The sequence below is a fragment of the Piliocolobus tephrosceles genome, chromosome 9 (genome assembly GCF_002776525.5).
Source record: "Piliocolobus tephrosceles isolate RC106 chromosome 9, ASM277652v3, whole genome shotgun sequence".
NCBI classification, from domain to species: domain Eukaryota; kingdom Metazoa; phylum Chordata; class Mammalia; order Primates; family Cercopithecidae; genus Piliocolobus; species Piliocolobus tephrosceles.
In genome coordinates, this window is record NC_045442.1 from 108,767,817 (window position 1) to 108,784,801 (window position 16,985).

General features: G+C 42.7%; 1 protein-coding gene across 3 annotated transcripts in view; it reads left to right on the forward strand.

The window, feature by feature from the left end:
* The window catches only part of PIP4K2A (phosphatidylinositol-5-phosphate 4-kinase type 2 alpha), a 180,703-nt gene that overhangs the window by 111,879 nt on the left and 51,839 nt on the right, over positions 1–16,985 (forward strand). For 2 of the 3 annotated variants that reach the window (XM_023223267.2, XM_023223266.2), the window contains exon 4: positions 14,334–14,486. The exons of the other annotated variant lie outside the window; for it this stretch is intronic. In XM_023223267.2, coding sequence (XP_023079035.1) covers positions 14,334–14,486 — 153 coding nt within the window. The remainder of the gene's footprint in view (positions 1–14,333; positions 14,487–16,985) is intronic. 3 annotated transcript variants of the gene reach the window in all.

The window sequence follows — 16,985 nt, forward strand, 5'->3', positions numbered from 1 at the left end:
CCAGTGCACCTGGCCTTGGGGCTTAATTTTTAAGAGAGAACTTAGATCACAATTATGGACTTGAAGTTTACTGCTGTAAAAATAATTAGCTTTTAACAGATAGTTACTAGAATAGTAAAAAGCATTTCTCTGAAATTAAAATTAATAATTCTGTATCATTTTAGAATCATTACTAAATTTAAAGAGGCCACATGAAAATGAACTAGGTGCTTTTTTTTTTTAAAGGAATTAACAGCAGATACCTTCAGTGTCTTAAGAAAATCTCCTCTGCCTTAAGAAAGGCTGAATACCAGTGTATTCCTCCTTCTGTCCACATCCTTTTTTTGTTTGGCTGGGTGTTGTTTTAGTAAAACAATTTCACTGGCATTTCACAGAAACTGACTTTTGAGGGCCCATGCATCTTGTCTTGTTAGATATCTCAAAGTATTATTGAAATGAAGTCTTTCTATTTCTTATCATAATCAACTCTGTCAAATGAGATCCAAAATGAACCCATTATGTTCTGAGTTCTGCACTGCAGCAAAGAAAAGTAGTTTTTAAAATTTCCTCAAATGACCAATTTAGTTGCTGAAATGCAAAGACATGAAGTGGTTTTTCTTCCCTTTTTTTCACCCTACAAAGAAAACTACGTAAGTTGATACTGAAGTCAGTGCAAATTGTTGAGTACAAACTTTGAAGGGAAATTAGGCAAGTGGAGGATGATTCACAAGTAACTAATTGGCAAGTCCGTTAAACTCTTCACATGAGAGCTCCCTGTTGGGGAGAGTGGTATGAGTGTGATTAATCATTCGAACACTCCTCCTTTCCTTAGCTCTGCCTGCTGCTTTTGGCATTTAAATTGCTGCTTTCTCTTTGGCAACTGTATTTCTATTTTAAAAAAAACTGTATGCTCCCCTCTATAAACAAAGAAGAAGAAGAGGAAAGGTGTGTATTCAGTCACTTTAGTACTCCAGAGGTATACTTTTCTTCCCTCCTCAGTCCTGTATTTCTTTCCCAGTGTCTGTACTTCCTAAAATTCTTCAGCAGGGTCAGGGACCCTGAGTTCCAACTGAAAACAGGATCATAAATCTGGGGCTGTATCCCAGTCTATTGGCTACTTGGCTTGGAAGAAAGGAGGGCAATTGTGACAGCTCTGGCTCCAGGGTCACCTTACAGGCCCCTGTGTACTGCAGGGATTCAGGCAGAAGACGGGCAGGGGTCAGGACCTGGGGCTCCAGCTGCCTGGCACATTGTTACTGCCCAGACAGTTCAAGCCTCATGCCCTGTCCAAGTAACGGGTATCATTTGGCACATGTGACACCAAATGACTAAAAGCAACCTTGTTTTCCTCTCCCGGAGCTTGCTAATGTGCCTTTGCTGAGTAGAGTCTCCCACCGGCCGCCTCTGTCACTCCTGGGTGCTGGTTACTGAAGACTGTGTATATCAGAAAAAACCAACTCTTTTTCTGAGCTTATCAATGTGAGCTGCTTTTTAAGTACTCTTTCCCAACTGACTTGGAAAGTAGCATCAGTGACCTAGGCTCTCATGGTGTTTTGGAGGACACTGGATAGCAAAAGGAGACCAGGCATTGCCTGCTGTGTTTATTTTTCCAAACTGCTTGCATTTTGAGCAAGCGACTCTAAATCAATGTGGTGATTAGGGGCTCCATCATCTGGTTTATTTTGTATTCAGACCTTTCCATTCAGCTGAGTGGGTAAATGGTCCCGACTTGTCTTGTTTGTGTGACCACCTTTTTGCTACACCTGAAAAAAGTAGGTATTGGTCCGTGGAGACCACTCTGTTTAAAGTAGAACATAGTTAAGTAACCTATGCAATTGACCCCTACTGGTGAACTTAAACTTCTTAAAAAGTTTTTAAGATAAATGAAAAGGATAATGAAATGGAAAATGAAAACATTCCTGCTTTCTCAGTAAACATCTGTATCTTTCCTCTGGTTTTGATTTCTGGAATATCTTTAAAAATGACTTTTCCTTGTTGTTAAAGACAAATTCAAAGAACAGTTCTAGAATATTCATTGGTAATAGCAGTACCATGTAACATATATACGTAAACCTCTGTGTGTGTGTGTGCGCGCATGCTCGTGCACGTGTGTAACCAGTGCTTCTAGATTCAGAACTTTTTCCAATTCATTAGGGCATTTTTAAATTGCATGATTGGTTTGTAATATGCTCAGGGTTGATTCAGTGTTCAATCAGGGTTCTGATCATTGTTTGACCAGCATGATATCCATCGTCATACTTTAAAGGTGTGTTTCAGGATGAACGCTGCCTGGGAGGCCTCTTCTGTGCAGTTCTATGTCTACCATTACCTCTGCATCCTTAATCCCTGATCACCCTTAGGTCTGGGATTTCGTGCATAATTATCAAATCAAAGTATTTATTTGTACCTACCACACGTCAGGCTCTGTGCTAGACGTTTTAGGGAATGCAGAGAGAAGAAAGAAAGGTGAAGCATCACTTTCTTTAAAAACTATTATGTACCAGATTCTATATTAGATGCTAATGAGATTTGCAGAAACCCAGCATCTTGATTTGTAATGTTCTTCATGAAAATCTGCACCCCTCTTTCTAGTCTCTTATGCTTATTTGATTGTCTCTTATGCTCAGACCCAGAGAGCCTGGAAACAAAGGGTACAGATTTTTATGAAGAACATTAAACAGCCCTGGGAAGTCAAATAGAGGCTTCAGTTACATTTAGTAGCTGCCAGAGAGGGTTGCCTCCCAGAAACCAAAAAGTTATGCAGGAGGGAGCTGATGCTGTTAAACCTAAATAGACCGCGCATTTGAAAGTGAGGCCTCTTGTTCACTGTGGAGGATAATATCAGGTTTACTTTTCCCCTACTGTGTCTCCTGAATTAGAATCCCTCATTATTCACATCTGATGCCCTTTCTTCTTTGTGTTTGTAACAGAGAATTCTAATTTTAAGATAATTAATTTTAAGAGCTAACATTTTAAACTTTTGATATTCTTATTTCAAGTTTAGAAATAAAATTCTAAAGTCTTAAGACCTTCAGTGTATACTAAACTTGAAGTGGGGTAGCAGGAATTCTGCCTTAATCTCTAGAATATCAAGTCTACCCTTTGAAACTTTCACTTGTAGATTTCTCACTTTGACTTTAAACTGCCTGAGGGCAGGAGCCGTGTTTGTGTTTCCTGGCTGCCTGTCTCCGGTTTAGCACAATGCTCAGCTCAGCAGACACTTAAGAAATGTTTGCAGTCAGGGCGGTGGCCACACCTGTAATCCCAGCTACTCAGGTGGTCGGTGCAGGAGGATCTCTTGAGCCCAGGAGTTCGAGACCAGCCTGGACAACATAGTGAGACACCATCTCTAAAAATATGAAAAATAAATAAGTAAATACTTCCACTTACTTGCGGAAGAAAGTGAGTGAGGGCTAATGGGGACTTTGAAGAGAATTGAACCCTCTGGGCCCAAGCAGAAGGCAGGAGAGCCTATGAAATGTGAAGGTATTTGGATGGTGGCAGAATGGTGGGAAATAAAAATGTTAAAATAGCAAGAGACACAAAGACACCAGGGACACTGGGCCGATTCTGCTGCCAGCGAGCAGCCCTGTGGGTTTTGCTTGGGGGAATGGCAATGTCATGAAATCTGTGTTGTCTGTTCTTTTTCCTTTTTCTTTCTTCTTCTTTTTTTTTTTTTTTTTCTGTTTTTTTTTTTTAAGACAGAGTTTCACTCTGTTGCCCAGACTGGAGTACAGTGGCACAGTCTCGGCTCACTGCAGCCTCCCAACTCCTGGGCTCAATCGATCCTGCCACTTCAGCCCCCTGAGTACCTGGGACTACAGGTAAGTGCCACTATGCCCAGCTAATTTTTGTATTTTTTTTTTTTTTTTTTTTGTAGACACAAGGTTTTGCCATGTTGCCCAGGCTGGTCTCGAACTCCTGGGCTCAAGCGATCCACCCACTTTAGCCTCCCAAAGTACTGGGATTACAGGTGTGAGCCACTGCACCCAGCCGAGGTCTGTATTTTCTAAAGATAACTGCATTGTAATTTATAGAATGCATAGAAGGGAGATAAGAAAATCAGGAGGCTGTGAAATCCCAGTGAGCCAAGCCTCTGTCACCCACTGTGTAAAGCATGGAGCAGCATCAAAAGACATTGAGAGAAGTAAACTCACAGGTTCGGTGGCCAGTGGCAAAGGACGAGAGCCACAGAGGCAGTGGGACCTGAGAGGCTGAGCGAGCAGGGATGCGGGTCACGGAGGGAGGGAAGTTTGGGGTTGTAGGCGGATAGAAAGGAAGATACAGTTGAGTTTTTGACCTGTTGACTGGCCCTGGTGGCGGGATACCCAGTGAGGTTTGTGGCCTGCATTGGGCATCCTGGGTCACAACTCTGGATGAGGTCAGGAGCAGAGGTCCAGCTGTGGGAGGATTGGCACAGACGTGCTTGTGGGACTCCTCCTTGGTCCAACTCTTAACCCTCAAACTACGCCATCACCCCCGTGTTTGCTCCTCGAATGCCCAAGCACTCTCATTCCTTCATCACCAATTGTTGCCTGTTGGGTTTGCTCCATTTGTCCTCACAGGTTGGCTGCCCTGGAAGGAAACTCCCGCTCAAAGATGCACTGAGGCTGAGACCCAAGGGAGGCCCCTCTCTGATTGGACAACCTCTTGATAGACTGGGGGAAGCTCCCTCACGGCCCATCAGGGTCATCAGGCATTTCTTGCACTGTTTCAGGTCCTTTTTATGAGCTGAGCAAATTACTGTTCCTACCACCACCTGCCCCCGCCTGCGACCCCAGGCTTCCTGTTAGCCTGTGTTTCCTGCCTCAGACCTGCTTTGGGTTTTGCCTTGTGGCTTTTGACAGAGATCTGACAGCCAGTCATCCTTGCCACTGGCTGCTTCTCTCCAGGTTAAACGCTGTGTTTACTGTGAGCCTTGGGGACAGGTCCCTGATATTTTAATCACCGTCAAACAGCAACCTGAGATTTTAAAAGATGATCTCATGGCACTCTGTGAAGTTTCTGCAACTCTGCTGCTTTCTCTGTTGGTCATTGCCTTTCATTTTTATATTTTTTTTTCAGATAAGTTGTTTCATTATTGATAAGTGTTAAATTGCACTGTGTCTTGCTCCCTTCTATAATGAAAGCTATTCTTTGCTTGAGATCACAGCTTAGACTTTCTTTGAAGTCCCCCAAGAGCTTAACACAGGGCTTTGAACACAGTAGGCATTTAATAAATCCTTGATGATGATGTTCAAGTTCACACGTTGGTCTTTAACTCTCTGGCGAGGTCAGAGGACCATCTATGCTCACTCAGGTATGTCAGCCGCAGACCCAGAAAGCAGCCTTCTCCAGGCAAGTTGCTCCTGTCTCCTGGGCTGTGTGATTCGAGGCATGTAATCGTAATCCTGCGCTGTCAGCAGGGCAGTGATTGGTTTCCAGGTTTCAAGTCCATGAAACAGGTAGCCAGGTTGGGGAAAAGAATATTTCCAGGAAGTTAAAAGGCCTGGTTGAATCTTGGATCTTTAGTGACTGATGCTGTGACCGTGAGACACTCACTCACCCCAGGTGGGTCTCAGTTTCCTCATCCGTAACATGAGGAGTGGGACACAGTGCTCTCTGAGGCCCCCTAGCTGTCAGGTCTCTGAATCTATTACTGTGCCACCATGAGGAGATGGCTATCACGTGAGTTCTTCTGCACGGTATTGACATGTTCCCATATACGAGGGTGGCTTTACACATTTGAGCATGGCAAAGTTTAAATGGCCCCTCCTTCAACTAAAAATAACGACTTTTCATACATGATTTTTAGCAGAATGTATACAAACGACTATCAAAATGGAAAAAAAAAATTATACAAGACTTACGTGATTAGTTCAAGAGAATTAAACATGCAAAATGCTTGGTTGTTGAAAAAATACAGGGAAAAGTAACTGTTATTAAATGAGGACACTTTTATGAGAGAGATAAAAGATTGGCAGTAAGAATGAGCTAATTAAATTGACATTTATGTTTCCTTCCCCCTTCTGGGGGCTCCACTAATCCTAGATCTCCGACTGCGGAAATAAACATCTTCAACGCAGACGTTTAGAGGAAGGGGGAAAGGACAGCATCATTAATCCTTTTCTTAAGGGAAAGGACAATAAATTTCCAGTTATAAAAAGGCATTAAAGAGGGAGCTTCATCTCTCATTACCTTCCTTTATTTGCTGTAGAGAGGACTGAGCACCAGAGCTTCAAACACAGCTTTTGAGGTCTGAGCTAGGATAGTGTAAGATAGGAAAGGTATTTGGCTATGGGAAAAGTACATTTATTCACCAAGTTGCACAATAGGCAAAAATGAAGTAAATGGTCATACTCTTACCTGCCCTGCACCACACAGCTTTGCCCTAGAACTTGAATGTTTGTCCAACTGTTCGTTTTTCTCTAGCTCCCTGACTATGTTAGGAACAAACTTAGAAGCAACATTTATTGGCTGTGATGTGTCCACTGCAATTGTGTATGCGTGCTGGCCTGAGTAGAGAGCACTTGCCAGGTCACCTCACTCATCCAGAGACAGCCCGGGGGCTGCGGCTGGCACAGTGCGTCACCTCATGGTGGATGACTGTGTCTAGGGCACTTGCAAGATCAGTGTTGGGACCAATCACAAACACCTGTGTACTGTATGGTTACATCCGTGTGAAATGTCCAGAATGGGCAGATATGTAGACACAAAGATCAGAGGCCTCTCTAGGCTGGGAGATAGGGGAAGGAATGGGAGTGATTGCAGATAGGTTCACCGTTTGTTTTTGGAGTCATGAAAATGCTCTAAAAATGATTGTGATCATGGCTGCATGATTTGGTGAAAACATTAAAAACTACTGAATTGTATACTTTAAATAGGTGAGTCGTATGGTATGTGAGTCATATCTCAACGATGCTCAGAGTTTGAAACTAGCTTAATTTATTCAATAAGAGACATTTTTTCCTAAAAGGTTGAAACCAGTTTAATTTATTCAATAAGAGACAGATTTTCCCAAAGTTGATTTTGGCTGTTCTTCTTTTGGGATGGGTTATGGTATCAGTATTTTTACTTAGAACAGGTGACTTTAAATCATTTCATAATTTATAATATGAAACTATCAAATATATAGAAGAAAAGGAATAGCCAATGAAGAAAGTGAATTTTTGCAGTTTGTGCATGTTTATTAGATTTTTTCCCATAAACTAATAGTAAATCATCGTCCATTTCCTAAGTCTCTACAAACTGACAGCAGAATAATAATTAGAAGAATGAGCAGGAAGCTTAGAGACCATTAAGTCCAGCTGTCTTTCTTTGCAGATAATCAGATAACAGAGTAAGGGATGTGGGAAGGGTGAGTTGGAGGGAGGACTCAAAGCCCTGACTTCAGCCCATTGCTGTTGAGATGGATCACCCTAACACTCAGGCTGCTTCCTGGGTCCATTCTGTTTTGTCGTCATCTATGTCCTTTGCCCACCTCTGGTTTGAGAGGTCACAGGGAAGTGAGCAGGGGCCAGCAATAGAAGGAAGACCTTGTGGGCTGGGAATTTTCAATCTGAAACTTTCTTGTGAAATTTTAAATTATCCTTTTAACATGTAAGTTATTATTGAAGCCTTTAGGAAATAACTTATTATCACTTTTGATAGTGACTGATAAGTGCAGAATCCCCAATTTTGTCTGTTTGTTTTTATTTTTTAACAGAGTCTCTATCAACTAGACTGGAGTGCAGTGGTGCAGTCATGGCTCACTGCAGCCTTGAATTCCTCAGCTCAAGTGATCCTCCAACCTCAGCCTTCCTTGTAGCTAGAACTACAGGCACACACCACCATATCCGGCTAATTTTTAAATACTATGCAGACACAGAGTCTTACTACGTTGCCCAGGCTGGTCCCAAACTCCTGGCCTCAAGTGATCCTCCCACCTCAGTCTCCCAAAGTGCTAGGATTACAGACATAAGCCACTGCGCCCAGCCCCCAATTTTGAATTTAAATAAATTGCAGACCATATAACTCTCCAAGTGTGTCCATGACAAGGAATTTGTTTTTTAATGAGAGTAGATCTCTCCAAAGCCTGGGTGGATTTCATTGGGTAATTTTATTTGGCTGCTTTCTCATGAAGACAGGTAGATAAGGGTAAATGTTCCAGAAAGTGAGTATTTTACTTTGGAGATGAACAGGACTAAACCAACCCTCTAAAGGGTGTTTTTAAGGCCTTAGGTAGGATCAGCTTCATCTCAGATTTGTCCTTTTAAATTAGGTGATTGAGAAGACAAATAATTTTTCTAAATGGTGCCTTCTGCTAGGCCTTCTTTTTTCCATGTAGAGCTGGTCTTAACTTGTAAATTTCATCCTAATTTCTTTTTTTCCTGTTCTCTTTTTTTTTTAATCCCCCCAGCTTAGTAATATACAGAGTGCATATAGAGTGTCAAGTAACCCAGAATTCAGCACTCCCAGTATAAAAGATTGCTCCTTTCGACTTTGACATTGTTTGTGAAGAAAATCCATGCAGTTTTAAGCAGAAAAAGTGGATGGGACATTTCTTATAAAGGCAGAAACCAGTGACAGGAGGAAAACAAGAACCTCCAACAATTCTCAGACCACGTAAACTAATTTAAATAGACAGGATGCAGTGTGCCACATGGTCAGAAATGTGAAGAATTCTTAGGGTTGACATCGTCACCACAGTCAACAGGACTCATAAGAAATGCTAAGTGCCGGTCCTCCTTCAGCCCTGTGTTACACTATGTGAGTGCCTGACTCTGGGTCCAGGGCTCAGCAGCACAGTCTTTCTGTCCCAAAGGCTTATTCCACAAACACATCTGTCTCAGCTCCTGCCTGGAGAGAAGACAGCTCCTACTCTTCCTACTCAGTTAATGTAAAGTAATGGACAGTCCTAGAATGAATCCAGATAGCTTTGTACACATGTTAATAAAAGTGTAAATAACAGACTCTGGACTGCATTAGCACTGTGGCTTTTATTGATGATATTTTCTACACACTTTACTTGGCAAAACCGAAAACCTAAAGACAGGTTTGGTTTTGTGCCAGCTGGCTCACACTCTAAATTGGCATTAGAAGGTGTTTGTCACTATGGAAAAATCGACTGTCCCTTCATAGTGCCCACCACACTCTAGAGCCCAGGTGAGGAAACAGCATGGCAGGGGGAGATGGAGGCTCTGGGTAGGGCCCCTGCAGGGCCCTCCGTGTACACCAGCCCACCTGATGTTGGAGAACTGAGTTGGGCAAGTCATTTCTGCTCTCTGGGTCTGTTGTATCTGTATATTGAGTAGTTTGGAGTCATCTCCAAGGTTGCTTCCAACTCTAATGCTCTTTGAGATTTATTTAAACATGGAGGGACCCTTTGAAGGCACCTGAAGGTCACTCCCAAGCTCTGTTTCCATCAAGGGTCTCCCAGCTTGTCCAAGCATCCAACATCATGCTGTGATTCCTTTTTCGTTTGCAACAAAACAAAGCACACTGAGGAGTTTCTTACTCAGTGTCGGTAGATACACTGTTTTGAGGCAGCACAGTGACTGTGTTGAAGATATAAGACCTCCTCCCCTGAGCTCGTGTGCTCGTTCTAGCTGATGTTGTCCTGAATACATCTGGAATCTGTGAAGTGTTATTTTCACTGCATCTTCTCTTTCACCTCGGCCTGGGTGTCCTAAACCATCATTAGGCCCCTGCCGAGGTGATGGTTGTACTGTCCTCTGATCGGACTCTTTTTCTTGGGACAGGTGTCCTGAGTCACCTGCTGAGGCCCATGTTTTACAGCAGTTCCTAGAGCAACGAGTCATGTCTTCGAGTAAATCCTTTTTTTTTTTTTTTTTTTTTTTTTTTTGAGACGGAGTTTTGCTCTTGTTGCCTAGGCTGGAGTGCAATGGCACGATCTCGGCTCACCGCAGCCTCTGCCTCCCAGGTTCAAGTGATTCTCCTGCTTCAGCCTCCCGAGTAGCGGGGATTATAGGCATGCGCCACCATGCCTGGATAATTTTGTATTTTTAGTAGAGATGGGGTTTCTCCATGTTGGTCAGGCGAGTCTCAAACTCCTGACCTCAGGTGATCTGCCTACCTTGGCCTCCCAAAGTGCTGGGATTACAGGTGTGAACCACTGCACCCAGCTGAGTAAATCCATTTTTAGAGTCATAAAAGATCCAAGGTAGAGATCTAATTGAGCCCATTCTCTCCCCGGGCTTATTCTCTATCACTTTATAGACTCGGAAACTGAGGCTCAAAGAAACTAAATGCTATCTACAAGAACTGATGAATGTTCTAGATCCCAAACCAGTGCCCTCACCGTTACACTGTGCTGCCTTTATTTTTTATTTTTATTTTTATTTTTTTGAGACAGAGGCTCACTGTACCACTTAGGTTGGAGTGCAGTGGTGTGATCTCGGCTCACTGCAATCTCTGCCTCCCAGGTTCAAACAATTCTCCTGCCTCAGCCTCCGGAGTAGCTGGAATTACAGACATGCACCACCACACCTGGCTGATGTTTGTATTTTTAGTGGAGACGGGGTTTCACCATATTGCCCAGGCTGGTCTCGAACTTGTGGTCTCAAGTGATCCACCCACCTCGGCCACCAAAGTGCTGAGACTACAGGCATGAGCCACCGTACCCTGCCTGTACTGCTTTTAAAAACACGTCTGTTTCATGCCTTGGAAGAGGGCAAGAAAGTAAATAGTAATAGTAAAAATACATAAACAATTTTACTTTATTATAAAGACTACAAAAAGTCTATGATTATAATGGCAGAAGTTTAGTCTTGTCTTTGTAAATCGCCCTTTTTGGTTAGTTCAGAGAAAACTTTAGATAGGAATCTTAGGCATATTGCTTGGCTCCATTGTACAGTAGTTTCTTCATCTTCAGGTGGGAAAAATGGACCTGGCTTTTCCTCTCTCACTGGAATATTGTGAAAATAAATGTGAAATAATGAGTTGGATTTTTCCAGGCCTTAGAATCATTCCAAGGATCAGGTGTTTTGTGTAGAATTGCACTAACTCTTTTGATTTCCTGCTTATAAGATAAGGCTTTTAATACATTTGATTTATGTATTTTTATATTCATGGTGATATGAAAGGTACATTCTGTGTTTTGATAGTGTTCCTAACTTCATTGGTTATTTGATATTCATGAACCTTAAACATATTCAGATAGTGTGAGTTGGGGCTACTCATGTGATTATCAAAATGGTGATTTGAGACAGAATCAAGATTCGAATTTTTAAGATTGTATATACCAGGATGAAGACACGGCTGATATCCTAATCCAATGTCTGCATATATTATTATAACAATGCCTTTGAAACTGAAAGAAAGGCAAAAAACTGGGGAAGAGTAGTATCTGAGCTAAGGAATTCCTATATTATTTGCTTTTACATTTCCAGCCCTTTATAAACCCATACATTGGGCTGAGCATGGTGGCTCATCCCTGTAATCCCAGCACTTTGGGAGGCCAAGACAGGCAGATAGATCACTTGAGGCCAGGAGTTCGAGATCACCCTCGCCAGCATGGCAAAACCCTGTCTCTACTAAAAATACAAAAATTAGCTGGGCGTGGTGTCACACGCCTGTAATCCCAGCTACTCAGGAGGCAGAGGCGTGAGAATCACTTGAGTCCAGGAGATCAAGGCTGCAGTGAGCCAAGATCGCACCACTGTACTCCGGCCTGGGCAACACAGTGAGACCCTGCCTCAAAAAATAAAAATAAAAATAAATCCCGTACATTGTATTGGTACTTGTACATAGTATTATTAAACCCTTCTTTAATTAGTAAAGTAAATGCCATGAATAATTATTATGAACTGTAAAGTTTCCCATTTTAATCGAACTAGAGGTGTAGAGAATATAATGGGAAAGGCATGAGTGCCGGTAAGTCTGTAATTATAGCGTACTTAATACACTAAACTGTACATGCTGCGTGCCGGCAAAACACAGCATAAACACTGTTCTGTAGACCTTGGTTTTCATGTGTGGTCTGCAGACCCACTCCAGCAGCAGCATCTACTTCTGAAAATGCCCCACCCCTGACCTGCTGGATCAGAATCTGCATTTTCACATGATCCCTGGGTGATTCAGTTGCTTGTTGAGTTTGAGATGCACTGACTATGCAGCTTTCAATTTTATTTCACCCCATTGGCCCATGAGAGAATGTTATACTGTCCTATCTAGTGTGCATAAAAGGAAACGATCTATGAAACTGAGGCTGCTGGAATTCCATCCTGTGCTGAATACAGTTCTCCTTTACTATTCCGCATCCCCCCAAAAGTTACTTTACACGTATTGTCAGTTTGACAGAGTTTAGGGTCTTTTCCACTTGGTCTGCTCCACCTGGCTTTCATAACTTGATTGTTCCCACTTTGATTTTATGCCTGAAGATAATTTGCAATCTTACAGTTCCTAGAGTTCTTGTTTTATTTGGAAGAAATACCCTTTTGCAAATTAGTGATTGCAAGAAAAAAAGTAAGACCATTAACAAAGAGCAAGAATTGCTTTTGGGGGGCTAGCATTTAAAACCCCACCAGGGGAAATTCGCTTTGATTCTCTTCCTTTTTGTTCTAAGTGGGAAGTAGTATAAAGGAGATCTTGTTCATGTTTTAGGGAAAAAAACACTGTAATTAAGAATGGAACTCTTGTTAATATAGCCATTTTCATCCTGAAAGTCATTTTTATCATTCTCAGGCTATCTAATAAATTTCAGTTGTCTTAAGAATAATTGAACACTGCCAAGTCTTGCTATTTAAAGTCATTGGGGATTATGTAGATTTTTTTTCCTTCTCTCAAGTTTTCTAATAAGCTAAGGAAAGCAGATTCAGTTACTTGGTGGCCTTGACTCTGCATCTGGCAGGTGTGCCTGCTTGCCTTCAGGTCAAGGTGTGCTATTGCAGAATGTGTGATCCACTGCAGGGGATGCCAGGGTGGTGAGGTGAGAATCCTGGAAGATGAAGATTTGCTCGTGGGCCACTTTTCTCTTCAGGCATAGGTAGGGCCTGCATGAACCCCTGCACTGCTGCAATCTGATTCTACCTCAAGTGGTTCAGTCCTATTGATTTCATCTAGAAAAGAAGGAAAGGATAAAGAGACTGGAATATACTAGACAGAAAGGCACTCTTTCTTTTGCAAATCCATGGGCAAAGCTAACTACCACCTGCCTCTCAGAAGATATCCATGTACCCTTAACCTGACAGCATTTGGCCACTGAGGCCTTTGACTGCCCACTCTAGAAAGGAAGTTAAAAGGAGAAAGCTTGTTTGCCTTTGAATCCCACACAGGCCGTCCCTAGGCCCAGCCCGCACTGTGAGAGGCCTCCTTCACCATGGAGTATAAGAGCATGAAGTCCAGCGTTGGACAATCCTGGGCTCAAATCCCAGCCTTGTCACTTACTAACCATGTGTGGGGTTTGCTAGACCCCATGGCCTGGACAGCCATTGTCAGGAGATTGGGACAAGGAGGAGGCTTCTTGGAGGATGTAAGAAAGAGGACATCTGAACAGAAGTCACATGGGAGGAGAAGGGTAGACCTGCCTAGCCAGTGTCACTAGCATGAACCAGATCTTAGAGTGAATGATGTCAGAAGGGCCCCTACTCAGAGCCCCTACATGTCCACCCTCCAGGATATCAGTAGTTCTCAAAAATGGTGGTAGGGAGTGGAGGATGGACCGAATTCAAATTGCCTAAGGAGGAGCTGTTTTAGAAGACACTCTCCCAGGCTCCTGCCTTCTCCTCCTGGGGCACACAGGTAGCATAGTCTGCAAGTTAAGTACTTTACTAGTTGAGTAGTTTACTAGTTGAGAGTTTGGGTTCTGAGCCAGCCACACTGGAGTCAGAATTCTAGCTCTTCCCTTGCTAGCTATGTGCCCTTTGCCCAGATACTAAGCCTCTCTTATCCCCATCTCCTCATCTGTAAAGTGATGATGATAGCAATCGTAACAATTGCATGGGAATGTTATCAGAATTGGGGGAAATTATCTGTGCAAAATGCTTGGCATGATACCTGTCATGTAAGGAAATGCTCAGTGACTGTAAAATTTTCTTTTATGACTGGAACCTAATTTTATTCAGAAGAAAACTTTGAGATCTTGTCCAACTCTGAAAAGAACTAAGTGATTAAAGTTACTTTGATTGTAATTGTAGACATTAGCCTGCTTTAAGGATGTTAGAATCATAGTACAATTCAAGCTGTTTTCATTTCATCTGAAAGGCTTGCAGTGTGAGTTATGATGCATGTAAAAATGTCATCCTACTTATCAGTTTATCCCAGACACAAATGTTTTTGAAAACTTCCAGTGATGACAAATTCTCTGGGAATCAGAAAGCCATACCTTTAACTCGTTATCTTCCCCCCTTCCTTCCCCTCTTACCCCACCCGGGAAGAATTCCCTGACCAGGAGTGCACCCCTCCCCAACGACTCCCAGGCCCGCAGTGGAGCTCGTTTTCACACTTCCTACGACAAAAGATACATCATCAAGACCATTACCAGTGAAGACGTGGCCGAAATGCACAACATCCTGAAGAAATACCACCAGGTAATTTTTCTTGATATTTAATTGAAACTCCAAGAAGGTTAATATGCATAGCAATTTCTCACCGAGGCCAAATATTTAAATATATAGTTAGAGAACAAGAAGAACACATTTCACATAAAAATCTCTAACCCGATGTTCTAAAATTACAGTGGCCAGATTCCTGACAGTTAACGTTTAGGCATGCTTATGCTATAAAGGTCATTCATTATTTATATAACACTTTTAACCTAAATACTCTTATATAATAGATTGAGTTATCACTGCTCTGATTTTGAAATCATTCAGCTTAAGATTTGGCAACTTGGCAGAAGTTTTTGCCTGTGCCAGAGATTGAGTGTTGACCTCTGAGTTTGTATCCATTTACACCTCCAAATCCCGTTTTGCTGGCAGTGGTTCTTCTGTCCTGGCCACAGCAGGGCCCACCCCATTCCAATCTGCTACGTAGCAAGCTCTCTGATTTTAGAAGGTGAGTGTTGGTCTGCTTCTTGCCCGCTTTTCATCCCCGCGCATAATTCCATTGTAATCACTAGAGGTAAAATCAACCATCCTTGGAAGCAGCAATCTGTCTCTCATGGAGTAAATTTCAGCACAAGCCTCCCTGGTAAAGCACATGATCCCAAGGCCCAGCCCGCACTGTGAGAGGCCTCCTTCACCATGGAGTATAAGAGCATGAAGTCCAGCGTTGGACAATCCTGGGCTCAAATCCCAGCCTTGTCACTTACTAACCGTGTGACTTCTGGACTTGGTTGTTTTTTTAGAGATGGGGTCTTGCTCTGCTGCCAGGTTGAAGTGCAGTGGCGTGCTCACAGCTCACTGCAGCCTCAACCTCCTGGGCTCGAGCAGTCCTCCCACCCCGGCCTCCCAAGTAGCTGGGACCACAGGTGTGCACCACCATGCCTGGCTAAGTTTTTTAAATTGTGTTTTTGTAGAGGTGGAGTTTTGCTATGTTGCCCAAGCTGGTCTTGAACTCTTGGGCTCAAGCATTTCTCCCATCTTGGCCTCCTGAAGTGCTGAGGTTACAGGTGTGAGCCTCCACACCCTGCCTGGATTTTGAAGCCACAGTTTCTTTGTTTATACAGTCAGGATAATAATAACACCTAATACAGATTCTAAAGATTAAATAGGAAAATGCATGTCAAGTACTTAGCACAGTGTCTGTCACACACTAGATACTCAGTGTATGGTGGTGGCCATAGCATCAATATTATCAAGATAACATCTATGGTATAAAAATGACATAACGACTAAGTCACTTTGAGAAATTGTAGTCATATGATATGAACATGTCTGCTGTTGCAACATCCCAGGAATCATCTTCAGAACTGGTGTTTAAAACACACACGTTGATGCTTTTAGGATCTTAGTCAGCTTGAGCTGTCATAAAAATAGCGTAGACTGGGTGGCTTAAATGACAGAAATTTATTTCTTACAGTTATGGAGATTGAAGTCTGAGATCAGGGTGCCAGTATGGTCGGGTTCTTCCTGGTTTGCCGACAGCCAGCTTCTCACTGTATCCTCACCTGTGTTGGCAGGAGTAGGGTGATGGGGGCAGGATCAAAAGCCCTCTTCTGTCACTTCTAATAAGGGCACTGATCCCATAATGAGGGCTCTAACCTCATGACCTAATTACCTCTTAAAGGCCCCACCTCCTAATACCATCACTTGGGGATTAGGGTTTCAACATAAGCATTTTGGGGGACACAAACTTTCCATTCATAGCAGAATCACACTGTGTTTTTAATTTAAACAGCTCCCAATTCCCCAAAGGTAAAAAATTGGCTGTCACAAAGGGTATTCAAAATAAAGTGCCGCAGGCCCTGACTATATTAATAAAAGGATTCTCGAGTGTAAACAATCACACTTATTAAGCATCTGCTTTGAAGGCAGCACTGGCCTGGACTTGTGAGTTCCTAGATGTCTGTTTAAACATCCCTTCCAAAGCCTTACTTTGGGGTCATGCATTATGCTCTAATATCATAGATTCTTTCTTGGCAGTTGCTTATTCTTCCAATCTTTGCAAGTATGATCAATTACGTTTTGCTTGCAGTGAAGTCTATAAAGGTCTTTGAGCTATATTCTGTTTTTTGAAATGTGGTACTGCCTCTAGTTTGTTTTCTAAAATCAGTCAGTCTCTAAATTCATTTAGTATCTAATAAATCTTTTATAATATCTCTTCCTTTTGAAATTTGTTCTACACTGCTTATGTTACTGCCTCTTATTCTATTTTTTTTTTTTTTTTTTTTTGAGACCGAGTCTCGCTCTGTCGCCCAGGCTGGAGTGCAGTGGCCGGATCTCAGCTCACTGCAAGCTCCGCCTCCCGGGTTTACGCCATTCTCCTGCCTCAGCCTCCCGAGTAGCTGGGACTACAGGCGCCAGCCACCTCGCCTGGCTAGCTTTTTTTGTATTTTTTAGTAGAGACGGGGTTTCACCGGGTTAGCCAGGATGGTCTCGAACTCCTGACCTCGTGATCCACCCGTCTCGGCCTCCCAAAGTGCTGGG